This window comes from Bidens hawaiensis, unplaced genomic scaffold, assembly GCF_021521415.1.
Source record: "Bidens hawaiensis isolate Kalapana, Puna unplaced genomic scaffold, B.hawaiensis_p1.1 tig00001685_1, whole genome shotgun sequence".
Taxonomy (NCBI): domain Eukaryota; kingdom Viridiplantae; phylum Streptophyta; class Magnoliopsida; order Asterales; family Asteraceae; genus Bidens; species Bidens hawaiensis.
This window is the reverse complement of record NW_027491095.1, coordinates 1,486,483-1,504,177: the sequence shown is the minus strand read 5'-3', so window position 1 is coordinate 1,504,177 and position 17,695 is coordinate 1,486,483. Positions and strand designations below refer to the sequence as shown.

Sequence of the window (17,695 nt, the reverse complement as noted above, 5' to 3'; positions counted from 1 at the left end):
TTGCATTCCTTGCACAAATCAAAACCAAAACCAAAAACCTCTGATAATTCAGCATGCCAACTGAGATGAATGAAGCAATTCCCGTTTCCCGACATCCGAGAAACGATGCCCGCCATCTTTCCAAAACCGAGCTTCTCTTGAAACTTCAAGAACTCGTGAGAGAACTCACCGAAATGAATGTCCTCGCGGAAATGCATCTCATACAACTCACCGAACCGGTGGAGAACATGAAAATGGAACTCCGAGACATCAACGAACAACTCCAGTTTCAAGTTCTCGGTTTCACGTATTTTCTATCACCATGACCGTTCGGAGGGGGAGCGCCTTTCGGAGAGCTCTAGGAAACTTAATTTTATGTTTTTATATGTTAAAAAAGTGCATTAAGCACAATGTGTTGGGACTTCGGGCTTAACCCAATTATTTTCTTTTCTTAGGAAACCCGGGCTTATCCTGTAACTGTTCTTGGATCTTTATTTAATGAAAAGTAATCTTTAGATGACCAAACTTCCAAATTATTACAATAAACGTCATTCTAAAAATTCTGAGTCGTGAATCATGTTGAAAACTAAAAAAGAAATACAGTCTCTATATAATGCATGCATAAATTCACTATTCCATTCACACCAAACAAAAACTACCTAAATGGAAGGAAACGGGTTGAATGGAAACCAGTGAAGAAGGGGAAACAACATGAATCTTCCTTCCTTGAGGAACAAATCATGAGACTCCAATGCATCGTAAGAGACCAAGTTGAGAGCAACATGCAAACCGAGGCTCGAGTAGTCGAGTTGATCAACAAAGTCGACCTGCTTAGGTTCGAGAACTTCCATGTTGTGGATGGCCACCACAAAGATGTGACTTCCAAACTTAACTTTCTCAACCGAGAACTCGTCACGCTCAACAAAAAGCTTGACGAACTTTTGGAAGCCAAACGAGCACCACCACACATCCAGGACTTGTTCGGGGGTGGTGGCCGTTGAAGTTCTGACTTTGTTTCGTGTTTAAGTTGTTTCCGCTAGTACTATGTGTTAGGACCCGAGAATTGTTGTTGTACTTTTAATTTCATCTATCTTTAGTTATGTCTTTAGTTTTATGTTTTAATGAAATTTATGATTTTTAATTACCATGTTAAAATAACCAGAAAATAAAAACCCAGTAAAAACAGAACCAATCTCGACAAACAAAATAAACAAAACAGTACTGTCTGCATTAAGCAGCACGGTACCGTGCTCCAAAAGCACGGGGCCGTGTTTTTGGTGTCAGGGCAGTTACGAGTTTTAACTTAATAAAATAGCTTTCTCCAACCACCAACCCTATTTTTCACTGTGTTCTGAACCAAGAAACCGCCGACCTTCAATAATTTTGCTAATTTCTTCATCTAATCTTCGATTCTAAACCTAATGTATGTTAATTTAACAATTGCATTATTCAAATTCGTAATTTTAGGTCTAGATTAACCCTAAATTTGTTCAAATCGACCAAATCGGGTCAAAACCTGTAACATCCTAAAATTTATAATGTTAAATAAAGAAAGTTACGTTTAGTGATTTCGCATTATTAATTAATTAATGTCGAGTAAAGAACGGATCATGGACTTAGATTAATTAAGATGGGTTAAATGAGAATGGGCCTTAGGTCCATGGGCTTTAAGGGATATAAATATCCCCTAAACCAACCTAAAACCCTAAACCCTCATTTCATTTCCATCATAATCTCTACACACTCAAAAACACACACATACACTACACCATATTCGGCCGAGAGAGAGAGAGACATCCGAGACCAAGAATCAAGCCGACCATTATTAGATCTTCAATATACGAGATAACCAAGCAAACCGCGACCACACCAAACGTATAAAAGGTATGTTCTTGACCTTTAAAGTTTACGTAGTATTGAACGTTTTTACCTTAAAGGTCCAAGCTTTATAGTATATACGGGATATGTATACGAACGAAAACGGTTAGGGAACGTAGGGGGTGATGTCGAACCATAACAAGGGTATTAAAATCGCCAAAATGCTTGATAAAAACCAAACCCGTAGCTGACCTGAACAACTTCGCCTGCAAAAGCTTAACTTCGCCTAAGGCCAAGTTCGCCTGATTGATAACTTCGCCTAAGGCCAAGTTCGCCTGATTGATAACTTCGCCTACGGCCAAGTTCGCCTGATTGATAACTTCGCCTACGGCCAAGTTCGCCTAACTGATAACTTCGCCTAAGGCCAAGTTCGCCTAACTGATAACTTCGCCTAAAGCTAAGTTCGCTTAAGGTTTAACTTCGCCTAAAGTTAAGTTCGCTTAGAAAATAAATTAAAAACCTAATGGAAAATGTGTTAAGACAGTTAATGTAAATAAAAGGTTTAACTTCGACCCCAGCCAGGGGCTCTGCCCCTTGGACCCTGCTAGGGGCTGCCGCCCCTAGACCCCGCTGCCAGGGGCGCTGCCCCCGGACCCCCGTTCGTTGTGGGTAGTAGTTAAGACTAGAAAGATGATATGAGTAGTGATAGTTAATTGATACATATACTTGTTATACAGTCAGCCGTGCACAACTGAAGAAAGGGATTACGATTAACGGTGAACGTAACCGTGTTCAGGTGAGTTTCTAGCCCCAATTATGTGTTATGTTTTCGGGGCTGTGTGCATACTCGATATGTTTGTTAATACGCTTATCCTAAGAGATAAGTGTATGCCTTATGTGAATGATGTGATATGTATGAATGATGGCTTGACGGTACGTGAACGATCTTCGGATATTGCACGTACTGTCAGGTTGTAACGCTAAGTATAAGGTAAGTATGATATGTATGCTTATGTGTATGAATGTGATAAAGTTAATAAAAGAAGGAAAGGATGGTTGTATGGTTACGAAGAGGGTACCGGGCCCTAATAATACTCGAGGTATGATGTATGGTTGTATGGTAATGAAGAGGGAATCGAACCCTACTAATATTCGAGAACTAGGGAACCGAACCCTACTAATATTCGAGGAAAGAGGGTACCGAGCCCTAATAATACTCGAGAAAAGAGGGTACCGAGCCCTAATAATACTCGAGGAAAGAGGGTACCGAGCCCTAATAATACTCGAGGAAGGAGGGTACCGAGCCCTAATAATACTCGAGGAATGTAGGGCGTAATGCTCTTTATAACGTAAGATATGAAAGTAAGTTAATACAAAAGAAAGTATGAAAGTATGAATGAAAGAATATAAGTTTATGTGTATTGTATAGTGTATGATTAACTAGAACTCACTCAGCGTAGCTGACTTTTAGTATGCACGCAGGTGAGTAGGATGAGGCAGCTCGCTTGAGGAGACATGTGGCACTGAATAAGAGGCTGGCATCGGAAGACTCAAGACGTTTAAGTTTAATGTTTCGTTTATTTTGAAAGACAAAATGATGTTTTAAGACAATACGTGTTTTGTTATGAAATGTTTTATGAAAGCTTTTATATTCCGCGAATGTTTTAATTAACTCTGATATTTAGAACTGCGTTTATCAGTAAATCCAACACGAAAGTAGGGCTACCGGTAACGGGGCCTTACAAAACCCGAAAAGGGTATGGGTTATTATGCTTGATTATGATGAATAGATTGTTGAATGTTTGATGGTTAGGGATTAATTGAAAGAAACAATTCGGGTTTTGGGTGTTAGGATAAATACCCAACAAACAATTAAACCCAATTGATATAACCGGTTAGAAACGAGGGTTCGAGTCTAAGTAAGATAGAAGTCGGTATTAAAAACACGAGCCGTGGAAACGAGTTTTTAACCAGACAGGGGATTCAATAACCGAACTTACAAATGAGTTCCTAGCCTCATTCAACATGAAGAAGAAAAGGTTCGACATGTGGGATACCAAGGCAATAGAGTTCGATGTGGGGGTATTTGGCATACAACCTCTGTCACTCAACTGAGAATCGATTTGGGTATCTACACAACCGAGGAAACTGACACAGATATCTGGTTCGAGGCTAAAACGACTTTTACAGATGAAAGTGATGATGACGAGGCTGAAGCAGGTGCCATTACGGACGAAGCTTGGGAACAGTTGAGTTATGGAACAGCAAGCTATAGGCCGAGCGTTTCAAAGAGCACAACACTGCGTGACCCACTCATGAGGTACATCCACCGTTTGCTGAGTCATACCGTCACAGCTAGAGGTCAGAGCGGAGGGGTTGTCAACCTAAGGGATCTTTGGGCATTGTACTACATGAAAAACGAAATACCATGCAATATCACTATGCTATTCTGCAAGCTTTTCATGTCAAATGCCATTGTCCGAGGAAATACCCCGATCTTTGGTGGTCCCTGGATCTACAACCTCTACAGAGCCTATGGTGCATACATAGAAGGAACTCCGAGCCCAGATTCGATAGCTCTCAACCTTGATTACTGTGAGAGCATGCAGATGGTTCAGCAAATCAGCCCGGGTGTGTGGAGATTTTGTGACAAGTACAACCAGATTTGGGACCCAGAAGACCCGTCAGAGATGATGATACATGATGTGCATGAGAGACGACAATCACCGCCCAGACAACACCGCCGCCAAACCTACCATCAGACAGGAGGCCCATCTTCATCAGGGGCCGGCCCCAGTTCATCACATGATAGCTGATACTCTTTGGAGGGCATTTATGGACTGATCGATCAATTCTCAACTAACACTATCGCCTCGTTTGACAGGATCAATGAGCAAATGGCTGCCTCCAATGCACAACGAGCAGCCGAGTATGAAGCAACGAGGCGAGAGATTGAGCGATTGGACTATCGCATGGACAGGCAGTGGGGACCGTTTGACCCGGACACGGGTAACTGATGACTGACGGCACAGGTAGATTGGGCATGGGCATGGGCATGGGCATGGGCATGGGTTGGTAGTTACTTCATGAACTTATTATTATTTGTGTTTGAACAATTTACTTTTCGTCGTACTTGTTTATTTGTGTTTGTGTTGGTTTGGATACTATCATGGCCATGAGTGCCAAAGACATTTTATTAGGGACTAATTTAGATCGATAGGGCAAGAGATGGATGATTTCTTATCCAATTTTCAGTAGTTATGCTTGGTTGTTTGTGGATGTTTGCAGTTTTATATTATACAGGTACAAAAACAGGAAAACGGACAAAAAACAGGGGACGCTCTGTCGAAATTTCATTAACCCGTAGGGAAGTAACTCTCCATTTATACCCATAAATTAGAATTTTAATATTTTCATGAATCTTGTCACATTGAGGACAATGTGAGATTCAAGTGTGGGGAGGGGAATTACTTGACCAATTGTTTGTCCAACTAATAAAAAAAAAATTCTCTAAAACAAATATTTTTTTTGCAGCAGACAAAGATTATTCGAAACCTAAAATCCAAGAAAATTTTTTGCAAATAACCAATCATTTAAAAGTGAAAAAGTAAGAAAAGGTTTTGTAATACTGAGAATAAATCAATGCAAAATATGGCGTTAATACCCAATTCCTTCGTTACTGTGAGATAAACCTCATGCCGTATAAATATTTTTTCGAAAGCTTTGAGTGAGTCATATGTTTCATGTGATTTAGAACTTGTCGCAATTATTCATTTCAAGACCGAACGAAGAGTTGTATAAAGAAGAAGGTAATATTTACACCATTCCATCAAACCCGTTACAAAACCCAAAAAACCCGATCACTTTATCCATTTTCACAGGTAAAATACAACACTGGTCTTTTACCGACAGACCCTAAAGAACTGGAAATGCATTCTTTCGATTTCAATTTCCTTTGCTGCATACATTTCGCAAAACCTAGGTTGCCTCCAGAACTTAGGGAGAGAATCTTTCTCTTTAGCAATGGAATAAGGAAAAAGTGGCGCCAAGACGAACAAATGCCACCATTCTGTGGAATTTCAAAAACGCAGTGAAGAGAAGAGCAAAAAGATATGAACGATGTTTAGGTTGCGGAAACTGGTCCCACGAAGGAAGATGTAGAAAAAGTCAAACTCAGTCTCAGCATGAGTATACCAAACTAATGAGGATGGGGGCTATTAGGCTCAAAGCCGAACGATCCATTAGAGTTGGAAGTTATATTCAGAACAGGATTGAGGAAGAACTAATCCACATCCTCAATAAAACTGGTCTTGAAGATCTGACCTTAAAAGAGTCATTAAATATAAAAAAAAAACACTCTCGGAGAAAAAGGAGCTAACCATTGAAGACATCTCAAAACTCCCAAACAAGTGGAAGTTGTATTTACCATTAACCCTTGAACCACCACAAAATACCAATTCCGACTCACACTAAATCAAAACCCCTCTTTACCTTCTAAGCTATGCAACCCTTCAAAAGATGAAGATTTGAACTTGTTACAAGCTTATTTATCACAAGTTGCATTTTGGCTAAGAGTGTTCACATACTTACATCACAGGTATGATTAGATATAAAACCGAGTGTGAGTGAACATTGTGAGAACGTGACGTTTTGCATAAACGTAAACTCATAAAAACAAAAGTTCTATCTTTTATCACTAACATAAAGATTGGTTATTTTGTTTCGTCTTCTTGAAGCTCACTTAAGGGGTAGCTATGATCTAAATTTGCTGTTTTTAGAGGATACTTATAAGAGGATTGCTTGAGGACAAGCAATGTTCAAGTGTGGGGATGTTTGATGTACATATAAATATACATCTTTTCGGCATCAAATAATCTCTAAAAACTGCAATTTCTATCCAATAACATAGCATAAAAGACTACTTATCATAATAAAACATAATTTCAGGTGAAACCAAGCCTCAAACGAAGAAACAAGCAAAAAGACGAAGAAAACACAAGAAAACAAAGAAACACGCCCCCATGCCTCAAGAAACACGCCCCCATGCTTCTGACACAAAAAAAGACAAAATCTGGAAGCAAAAGCACGGGGCCGTGCTCTTCATGCACGGGGCCGTGGACGAGAACACAGAAAAGACAAAGAAGAATGAGCACATGTCACTAAAAATCACGGGGCCGTGCTCTTCATGCACGGGGCCGTGGACGAGAACACAGAAAAGACAAAGAAGAATTGAGCACATGTCACTAAAAATCACAGGGCCGTGCCTTCCAACCACGGGGCCGTGGCCACGTCACAGAAAAGACAAAAAAAATCTGACACATGTCATAAAAATGCACATGGCCGTGCTCATCAAGCACGGGGCCGTGCTTCACACTCCAGATTGACTATAAATAGTGGCTCTTGTGCCATTTGAAGAGTGTGCCTTGAAAAGAATTCTCTCCGGTTTTCACTTATAAAAACACACACTAACACTCACTTTGAAGATTTAGTGAAGAGTTTGAAGGTTTGGAGGTCATCACCACTAATCATCATCATCAACCATCATTACCATCATTAAGAAGAATGATTCATCTACATTTGGTTAGATTGTTCTAAGTTTAATCATGTAATTGTTATTATCAATCATCTTAATGTTCATCATTATGCTCATTATGAGCTAAACTCCTTTTACCATCTAAAATCTATGAAGAAGCTTTGTTTTATTTGATAATTAATCAAGACATGTGATGTAGTCTAGTAAAGTACATGGTTATATTACAATTATCTTTTGATGAGAAATGTTTCACCATCTTAAATCACTAAATCAAAGTTGGTGGTTGTCAATATCTTTGGCAATCGTTCATGATCATTCATGTTCTTGAAAGATAGAAATACTTTGATACATTATCGAAACATGGATCCTTATATTGTACTTAGAAATGATGAGATATAAGTTATGGTGTATTTTTCTAAACCTTGGTAATCCGAAAATGGCTTTGCTTAGGATATCAAATTAGTTAAAGAAATAATATGTTAACGGAATGTGTAACTATAACCTACATAAATCAACCAAGGGGAGGTTGTGTGACTAAACTACAACCACCCGAAGTTGTTAGAATTGGTATTTGAGAAATCGAAGTCAATCCTAATCTTTCTACTTTATGAAACTACTTGCCAACTTAAATCGACATCATTGAGATGGTATGACATTAGGAAATGGTGGACTTTAAAATGCGCATGCCATCTCCTTAGTGCCGAAGATGCTCACTTAAGGCTTAAGGAGCTATCTATCATATATTGCTACGGCAAGTTTATCACATGTCTACATATTAATTATCAATGCTAAAATGGAGTGGATTCTTGATCTTAGATGGTAACCTTCGCATAATTGAACAACTCGTTTAGAATCTCTTTTCTCGGTCACCTATATATTATATATATAAGTATTTATATTTTATAAAAAGTTTAAAAATCAACCCCAAAATGATTAAAACCTCCGATTGAAGTAAAACAACGATTTATTATTAGAAACCTTTGTATCCACGGATCGATACTTGGTTCTTACCAATACTATTCTACATATACGATAGGTACACTTGCCTGTTTTGTGTGTGTTTAGTCTTTGTAGAAATCACTTTTATAAATTTAAAACACGATCTTGTGCAAAATCAAATCATCCAACCTTTTATAATTTTAAGACACACGCGCACGCACACATCATTAACATAGGAATTTTCTTTCTTATAAAGTGCTTACTAGTTTTATAATCTAGCGATGTGGGACAAGAAACTTACACTCCTATTTATACTAAGGTGGAAGCCTCTCCTTTCCTTTCCTCCACCAATGTGGGATTAAGTTTTCTTTCTTTCATTTCCTTTCTTTTTCCTTTTTATTTATTTTGTGGTTTGTTATAACATCGCTCCCCTTGGCGATTGGGGGGGGGGGTGCAAATACATGCCGTCCAAGTTTTTTAGAAAAATATTATTTGTATGTAATATTTATATATATATATATATATATATATATATATATATATATATGGGTGAGTTATAATAAAAAGAAATAGTACATAGGAAAAGTAAAAATAAATCTAAGTCCTTAGATCTATGATCTAGTGGTTGAGATTGATAGTTTTTTAAACTACCAAATAGTTTCCTAAGATCTAAGATTTAGGTTACGTAGTTTCCTAACTCTAAATTTTATGCCATTCACACTATTCCTAACTATATAGAGTTTCCTAACTCTCTCTCTATATATATTTAATGTGATGGGGCAATTAGGTTACAAACCACTGCACAATTAAAATGAAAATAACTACCCCTGTTAACGTGATGTCACGTGTCAAAATTTGTCCCTAAGTAACTCCTCCATTACACATGATGTAACAAAGATAACAAATCATTGTCTATGTTGTAACACCCTTGACAAACACATCATCATCTCACTCTTAGGCTATCCCACATCGGTCGTGGACTAGAGAGATCCTTGGTTCATAAGTAATGTCCTGCTTCTTTAATCACCAACACGTTTTGGGCAACCAAAAACAAATCCGTGAGCTCTTCGTGGGCAGAGCGGACAATATTGGTGGTGCGAGGGACCGGGTGTTACATATGTCACATCAGCCTAGCTTGTGGTAAGCCATACGACCAATAGGGCTTTCATTTTGGCTTGTATACTATTCCAATCAAATAACTCGTATGAAGCCATATGTCCAGATGATCATACGCATATCACTCTTAACATGTGTTCCAATCGACCCATATGAAGACATGCAACATGTATGGCTTGTCAACGGTAAACCTTTAACAACATAAAATAAATGAATTATTGTTAGCGCCAAAGCATGACTATACTGATGTTTGATTTTCCCTGCGCACTACTAGCTTTGTCAAGCCATTCGCTAATCCTCCTATCTACTCATGTAATCTAACTATAAAGTCAAGCCTTCCTTCACCTCCTAATCCATGTCTCTACTTCTCCGGGTTTCTCACCCAAAGGTGAGATCCATCCAACACCGATACACATGTCTCTCAGTATTCATATCATTCAACAACATCATAATACCACCATTCACTTCTCCACACCTCAACATAACCTTTTCAATCAACCTTCTCCGTTACTCGAAAGAACATCCAATTGTAACTGCGAAACGAGAGGAACGTGATACAACTTGATCCAAGAATAAGTAGATTCTTACATGAATCAAATATACTAAGACAAATGTGACATAAGGCGAGCTTCTTCCGGTCCAATGTTAGCTTTTGCTTCCTAATGCTACACGTCGAATAACTTTTCCATACTATTTTCTTTTTCACCAGGATTTAGTCAACTGTCTAACCTAGTTTAGGATCTATTATATATATTATATTTCATTTAGTTATATATCGAGTTTCTGTTTTCGAGATTAATTTCTATGTTTTTTAGTGTTTTCGTGGTATCGATAGGCATAAATATTATATAAAAAATAAATAACTGTATATACACACTAAACTATATTTTTCTAGCACCAACTTACTCATTTTCTTAATTTTGAACCTTTTAGACCTACTTACATGTATGGTACATTCTTTGAATATAAATTAGTAAATTAGTTGGGCAAAATATCGTAAATCTAAACTAGAGGGACTATAAATAAAAATACTGTAAACACACACCGATGATGTTATATAGAACCCAATCGTATTAGGGTTTCATTCATCGAAGACATAACTTGTTGCAGCGGCCGCCATGGTTCTCAAGTATGATTCCTTACATTATTTCATTTCCTTCGATCCTTAATTCCTAGTTTTATATTTATATATTCGTAAGCTTGTCTTATTGATTCAAATCTCGATCAAATTAACCAGTTTTGTAGCCATTATTTTAGTTTAAATTAGGGCTTGAATTTGAATCCTGAATCAATTGCAATGTTTTCATTCGAAAATTGTAATCGGTTATGCGTTTAGTTTATTTTCCCCAAAAATTCGATCGCATTGATATTATGTTTAGTGCTGGATTGGATTATTTGTTGTAAAAATCTCGACTAGGCGTCGATCGATTAATCCCGATTAGTTTATAACGTGAGATGGAATTATTATTATTTTTTGGTTTTTGAACTGGACAAAACTACTGAGATTATTTGTATGTTCAGAGTAATAATAATGTAGTCATTTTCAATTTAGATTCTAGATTATGACAACTTTTGTTGGTAATTATTAGGACTGAACTTTGCCGATTTAGTGGCCAGAAGATTTATCCAGGAAGGGGCATTAGGTTCATTCGATCCGACTCGCAGGTATATTAGTAAAGGTTTTGTGTCTGTTTAATTATAAATTAAACATACAGAAATAAAACTTGTTTGTTGTGAAATTAGGTCTTTTTGTTTGCAAATTCGAAATGCAAGAGGTATTTCCATAATAAATTGAAGCCGTCGAAGCTCACATGGACTGCAATGTACCGAAAACAACACAAGAAGGTAAGGAAATATTGTTATTTTTGGAGGTTTTTTGTTGTTTTTAGTGTAAATTGGTTTAACTTCATGTTTGATAATATGATTGAACAGGATCTTGCTCAAGAAGCGGTTAGGAAGAGGCGTCGTGCCACCAAAAAGCCGTATTCTAGGGCTATTGTGGGGGCCACATTGGAAGTAATTCAAAAGAAGCGAAGTGAGAAGCCTGAAGTTCGTGATGCTGCCAGGGAAGCTGCTCTTCGGTATGAAAGTTTTTTAATATTGCCAATTTATGTTAACTTGGTAATTGTTTTTTAATGTGTTACAGCTTAATTGATGGTTTGTTAATGTCTTATTTGTAGTGAAATAAAGGAAAGAATTAAGAAAACTAAGGATGAGAAGAAAGCAAAGAAAGCTGAGGTAGTATCGAAACAAAAGGCGCAAGGAAAGGGTGGAAACGTGACAAAAACAGGTAAGGGACCGAAGCTTGGAGGTGGTGGTGGGAAACGTTGAAGTTTCGGATATTAGGAAACTAATGAGTGTTTTTGTATGGTTTAAGATGTTTTCTTTACTGTTTACAGTTTCAAATATAGACCTTTTTTCTACACAATTGCTCTTTGATATGTTTTGATCTTAGATTGCAATGCTTATCAAAGTTTATTATTCTAAGATCATGTGTTCTATCGCACACTAGTTTTGTATCATTGTATTTTTGCACAAATACATCTTTTTCAGAGGAGAATCATTAGTGTTTTTGATCTTTTTCTAAAAGATTGTTAGGTGATACTGGTTCTATGTTGTGAAGAATGTTCTTGAGGCTTTCGTTTTGGATTTAGCGTTTAGGGCTTTGATTTAGGATAACAATCTAATTAGTGTTCTTTAAATGTTGCAACAATGCAACTAGATGTAATCACTAAACCTGATAACTCATTAAAAGCTTAATTAAGATGTTCATCCTTATTTGTTTTGGTGAACTGATCAATGATCTGCTCTTCATACCATATGTTGATTAAACTGGTATTGCTTTTTGTTTGATTGTTTTTTAGAGCAAACGTTATATGGTGTCCACGAAACTGCAAAACCGCACCAATACCACTACATCTTTCAAGAAAATGGGCGTTGCCCCTCTAAGCGTTAAACATGCGTGGCGTTGTGTCATTTTTGAATCCCACTTTTCATCAATCACCAATATAAAAAAAAAATTAAAATTTATTTTAAACATATTTTTTTCCATTTTTGGTGGAGGACCCTGATGCATATTATTTTGGAACGTCTTTTACCCACGTAGCAGTGGCGTGTGGCTTGAAGCTTTGAACGGTCCTTTGGTCCTCTCTTTTTCTCTATCCTTTATGGAGCTAACAAACATCTAGTGAACCTTTAACTTTTGAAAATGACAATATGAACCTTCTACTTTTGAGCTTTGAAGAAATAAGATTCTAGTCCCTCTACCTTTTGATATACCTTTTTAATATTAACACTTTTATATGGGGTTTCACTGGCTATTGTGTGACGATGGATCTATTGCGGCGATCGATTTGCTGTGATGGTGAGGGAGGAGGGAGAACGACAGTATGGCACCGTTAAGATAGTGAGGGAAACACAAGTGTGGTATATGATGGGGTTAAAATAAGAATTGGAGTGTGTTTAAGAAGTGTAAAAAGTAATCTGGTGCGTAAGATATGTTGATCTAACGGTGGATACGAAACGTGTGTTTGTTATGCGATGTGTTTTATTTTAATGGTGGTGTGTTTATTGTGCGGTGTATATTATTAGATCTAATGATGAAAACACACTTTCTACAATTATTAAGAAAAATCTACTTATTATAACATTGCTCTATATATATAATATGATATCTAATGATGGTTTGATGTAGTTGTAGAAACGAGGCTAGGGTGTCGATTACAATGCAATTCGGTTTTTAATACGCCAAAAGAACAAATACAAATAAAATACAACTTATTTTTAATACAACACATAATAATATTAATAACAATAATAATAATAATAATAATCTACCAAAATACTATCCGTAGATTTGGGGGAATTATGAAACGCTAAAGTCAAAGCCGACTTTTAAATATGCTATTAAAATTATACTCGTCGAATGTCTCTTTCAGTGATCATATCCAATATTCCAATTACAAAAAAACGAAATGGCACGTTACCATGATTAATTTAATTTAATAAAATATCGCAATAGAAAACTTAATATAATAACAAAAAAATAAATAGGAAATAGCTAAGTTTGACTTTTAGGAAGCTTGGTCCGAATCAGCAGGAGCAGTCCAATACAATTTCACAGCAAAAAGAACTTTCTCCCTCTCCAATGGCCCATCTTCATGGTCAACAATTCGACTTTCCCAATTTAACCCTTCTGCTATTCTTTTTATTTTCACCAATATATCCACGTCATCTCTTATTATCACACTACCTTCTGGTCTTAATATCCTGTCCATTTCCAACATAATATCTTCCATCTCGCATCTATAACACATAATATCTAATCAGATAACTCAAGAACAATATAGTTTAAAGTCTTTTGTAACGAGCGAAAACGTGACAACATACCTGTCCTTGTATAAGGTAAATACCGAATCAGCATGGATGAGATCGTACGTCCTAGGATGAGTTGACATTGCTTCACACCTATATAAAACCGTTAAGTTAGTCTATGAGTTTAGAATATGTTTTGTGTAGCGTATAATTTTAAAATGACCATTTTCATCGGGTAAGTTTGATAAAATAGCCTATACTTTCAAAATTCTCCAACCGAGCATTGCGTATTAGATTTCTATACTAGCGGAGCAAAATTTCAATGCCTTTGCAATGAATCCATTTTTCCGCGCCTGATAGAAATCTAATGTGACAGCTGATCAGAGACCGTGTCATGTAGAAGCTTCTATGACTGAAAACTTCTTAACTAATAATAAGAAAAATCAGAGGGTAGTTTTGTAAAAAAATAGTTTATAAGGTTCAAGGCTATTATCAAACTAGTCGGTCAAGAACTCAAGATGGCCATTTTAGTGATACTAAAATGTCCCAATTAATAATCGATGTTATAGTATTATACCAGCTTTGATAAGTTCCAATGAGCCCACGCTCATAAATAGCGCCTAGCGTATCGGCCTTAGCTTCAACCGGGACAACGTTCATGACCCATAAAGGATCTTCCACAAGTGAGGCCGCGAAACCACCCAAGAACGCGTTCATGTCAAGAAGATTTCGGTATCTTCCAGGTTGTCCAAGTTGATTATTAACATTCTTATAATAAGAAGCTCTTTTCTTCCATAAAATAACATCTTCTTGGAAAATATCCGAGGTCACACCATCAATACTTCCACTACTAACTCTAGGTGGCACCATGTCTAATCTCTTTGGCCAGTTCGCAATTGCACCACCCGCAACTTCATCTTCGTGTGATACTTCAGGCAATCTAGTCAAACATGTTTCTATGTCGGTATACCAAGCTGAATCGGGGTTTTGAACCGGGCAAAAAGGGGGTGTTTGGGTGAATTTGGGGTTGGTTTTACAATTCAAATGGTTAATTGGTTTTTGCCATATTGCAAGATCACCCTTTTGGATTACTTTTGTCCAACAAAGACTTTTGGCAACCTTTTCAATTTGGGTTTGTTCCTCGTTCAAATCCTCTTGTGTTCTCTCCCAACCTCTCCAATGGTTTTCCCAATTAATCGGAGGCCCGGAGAGGATCCAGTATCCACCAGGTCGAAGAACACGATCCACTTCGATTAAGTATATTCCATCTATAAGTCATTATCCCAAATTAATTAGCATGCTAGATAATATTAATAACAAACATTTTAAGTTTGGTTACAAGAATAAAAAGGTGGTGAGGGGTAATTACCATATTGACCCCATGGGATGAGACAACGTGAGCAATGAGCCATGTCGAAAGCCCTAGATGGGTACGGAAGGCGCTTAGACGCCATGATCCCGATTAAAGCGGGAACACCGCGTTCTAACGCAAACTGTACTTGAGCTTCGTGTGTGTCCCTTGGAGCAAATGACATCGCGGTACTGTTTCGTGACAGAAGATAAGCTCCCCAACTAGCTACCTAAGAGTGATATTGATTACAATTCAATTACACAAAAACTAAAAAAAATGTGTCTAGACAGACAAGAAAAATGATCACAAAAAGTTTGTGATGCAACAGTTTTTAATCAAGTTGACAACAATACTTTATGTACCTAATATAATCCTACATGCAAATTGTCGATGGTTAAAATTATAAATAAGATACAACAAAGCAATTTTTCAAACTTATTGTATACAAAAATATACTCACCATTAATTGCATGTCTCACCTATTAACCAACAATTAATTACTAATCAATAGTCTACAAATCGCAAATTTCATTGGGGTGGTAAATAACTAAATATAACCAAATTCCCAGTTTCAGAAAACTGAAAAAACAGGCGTGGAGGACAGTTGACCTAAATAAAACCAAAATGTTTTTCTAAAATATTTACCAAATTAATAAAATAAAAGTAAAATGTTAAGCTGGGTTTGACTTTGACTTTAACTTAATAATCTTATCCCACAACCAGTATCAATGGCGGTACGAATAGACCCGTCGTTAAGATTAATCAGTTCCCCAATATCGTCGATATAAGCATCGGCGCCATTGGGAAACAGGGTCCCACCACCGGGGAATCTAAACCGGTCACCTTCGAATCTGATCCAGTTTTGAACCGCTTTCTCGACCGTTAGATCTTTATGTGGCACATTGGCATACCATGCAAGATCCCTACTCGTAGGCCACTTGAACGGGTTCTTGTAACCGTACGGCGCGGGTATTCGGCATTTAAGAAGCTCATGTTTCTCTGGACAATGTCTTTCTCGGTATATTAATCGGTCACGTGGGAACTTTAAGGATCGTTTTTGGTCTTGGCATGGTGTGTATTCGGAGAAGTTGAGGTTGCATGGTGGGTAGGTTTTGATGGTGACGGTGTCGGCGGTGGCGGCGGAGTGGTGGGTGGTGAAGTCAAGGCTTTTGTCAGACTCGGCTGCGGTGGTGGTGGTGGGGCAGTTGATGGTGGCGGCGGTTGTGGTGGTGGCGCGTGGTTGCCATGTGCCGAATAAGTAAAAGAAAGAGCATAAGAAGATGACAAGACATGCTAGTAAAATGTTGTCTTTACGGAGGAGATGGGTGGTGGTGGGTTTGGCGGTGGGGTTGTAATACAATGTAGTTTGTCCAGCCATGGTTGAACTATATAGAGAAAGTAAACTACTCGTATTAATTAATTAATATTAATATTGATATCAATATTAAAAAAATTTGGAATATGAGAAATATGGAGAGTGGTGGACTCGGAAAGGCCAGGCTGGGTCGCAAGTCGCAACCATGATCCGGAGCGAAGTTATTTAATTAATTAAGCACTTTTATATACTTCAAATTTATATATGTTTATATCGAAAAGTTTTGAACACGATTAATAGATTTGTAAAATTGAACCAAGAATAATAAGATATGGATTCTTAAGTTGGTTTGGCTTAAATGAAAAAAGGTTTGAGAAAGTTTGTGAAACTTTTATTTAGGGTTGTATAAAAGGTCGGGAACTCGTTAAAAATCTTCCTAAAATTTTATACGTGGTATAATTTACTCGTTTTCGTCAATATATAGAATCATAACTCAAATAATTATAACTTGAATTCATTGTGTGTATGTTAAAATAATATGTATGTGTTTTCTTTATATGTATCAAAATGTGTAAAAAATGTTAAAAATAAATACTTTTTTAAAGGTAAACAGGATGGCTAAAGTGCTGTTTGTTTTTCCTCAGAAGCACTTCTCCACCTCTTTTGTCTGCACTGAGAAGAGGGCGCGCAGACGTTGGGCTTTGCAGTGTGTTTGTTTTTCCAAAGACGTTTCATTAAAAAACGTATGTGCGCCCTCTTCTCCCAGAAGTGTTGGTATTGCTACTTCTCACCTCTTCTAACCCAATTTCTTTCCATCATTCTTCTTATTCCATCAGAACTCCCAAACCCTAATCCCCTCCTCCTCTCCACTGCCGCCCAACTCCCCCACCGAACCCCGTCGCTCCACAGCTTCAGCGCTGCCGCCCCACCGCTGCAACCTTGCCGCCGCCTTTCTACCTCCTCTGGTGCATTCCGACTGTATTCATACAGTAAGGACCAAATAGAAACATATAATAATAATAATAATAATAATAATAATAATAATAATAATAATAATAATAATAATTGTTTCTTCCGGTGCTGAATTGGAAGAAGTCAACGTCATCTTCTTCTTCGTTGACTTACCGGAACACAGTACCTGATGGAGATTGAATGCTTATTAATTGATTTATAGTTTATGTATTGATTTGTTATTCTTTTGATTCAGATTTGAAGTTGTTTAATAATGTTGTTGATCAATTAATATGTATGTTTCACTCATGCCATTGCTAATTTGCTAACAAAAGAGAAATTATTATTATCAGCTTATTTTAGTAGTCTGTAGATGTTA

General features: G+C 37.2%; 2 protein-coding genes across 2 annotated transcripts; one reads left to right on the top strand and one right to left on the bottom strand.

Annotated features, from left to right (window-relative positions):
* The first annotated feature begins 10,434 nt into the window (after window positions 1-10,434).
* LOC143591090 (large ribosomal subunit protein eL24-like) lies at window positions 10,435-11,754 on the top strand. The gene is made up of 5 exons (XM_077071405.1): window positions 10,435-10,514; window positions 10,975-11,050; window positions 11,129-11,230; window positions 11,318-11,466; window positions 11,566-11,754. The coding sequence occupies exons 1-5, from the start codon at window positions 10,504-10,506 to the stop codon at window positions 11,714-11,716; spliced, it is 489 nt and encodes a 162-aa protein (XP_076927520.1). The 5' UTR covers window positions 10,435-10,503; the 3' UTR covers window positions 11,717-11,754.
* A 1,519-nt stretch (window positions 11,755-13,273) lies between these two features.
* On the bottom strand, window positions 13,274-16,431 carry LOC143591099 (putative methyltransferase PMT15). The gene is made up of 5 exons (XM_077071414.1): window positions 15,750-16,431; window positions 15,069-15,275; window positions 14,277-14,967; window positions 13,775-13,852; window positions 13,274-13,690 (listed from the first exon to the last, which is right to left on the bottom strand). The coding sequence occupies exons 1-5, from the start codon at window positions 16,426-16,428 to the stop codon at window positions 13,459-13,461; spliced, it is 1,887 nt and encodes a 628-aa protein (XP_076927529.1). The 5' UTR covers window positions 16,429-16,431; the 3' UTR covers window positions 13,274-13,458.
* Between the last annotated feature and the right edge of the window lie 1,264 nt (window positions 16,432-17,695).

Bases quoted from the DNA above. Each gene is read 5' to 3' on its own strand.
- LOC143591090 (XM_077071405.1), top strand. The intron at 11,051-11,128 runs GTATATTAGTAA...TTGTGAAATTAG, and splicing joins TCATTCGATCCGACTCGCAG to GTCTTTTTGTTTGCAAATTC. The intron at 11,231-11,317 runs GTAAGGAAATAT...ATGATTGAACAG, and splicing joins ACCGAAAACAACACAAGAAG to GATCTTGCTCAAGAAGCGGT.
- LOC143591099 (XM_077071414.1), bottom strand. From the start codon at position 16,428: ATGGCTGGACAAACTACATTGTATTACAACCCCACCGCCAAACCCACC. The intron at 13,853-14,276 runs GTATAATACTAT...GGTTTTATATAG, and splicing joins ATTGGAACTTATCAAAGCTG to GTGTGAAGCAATGTCAACTC. The intron at 13,691-13,774 runs GTATGTTGTCAC...TATGTGTTATAG, and splicing joins TTTACCTTATACAAGGACAG to ATGCGAGATGGAAGATATTA.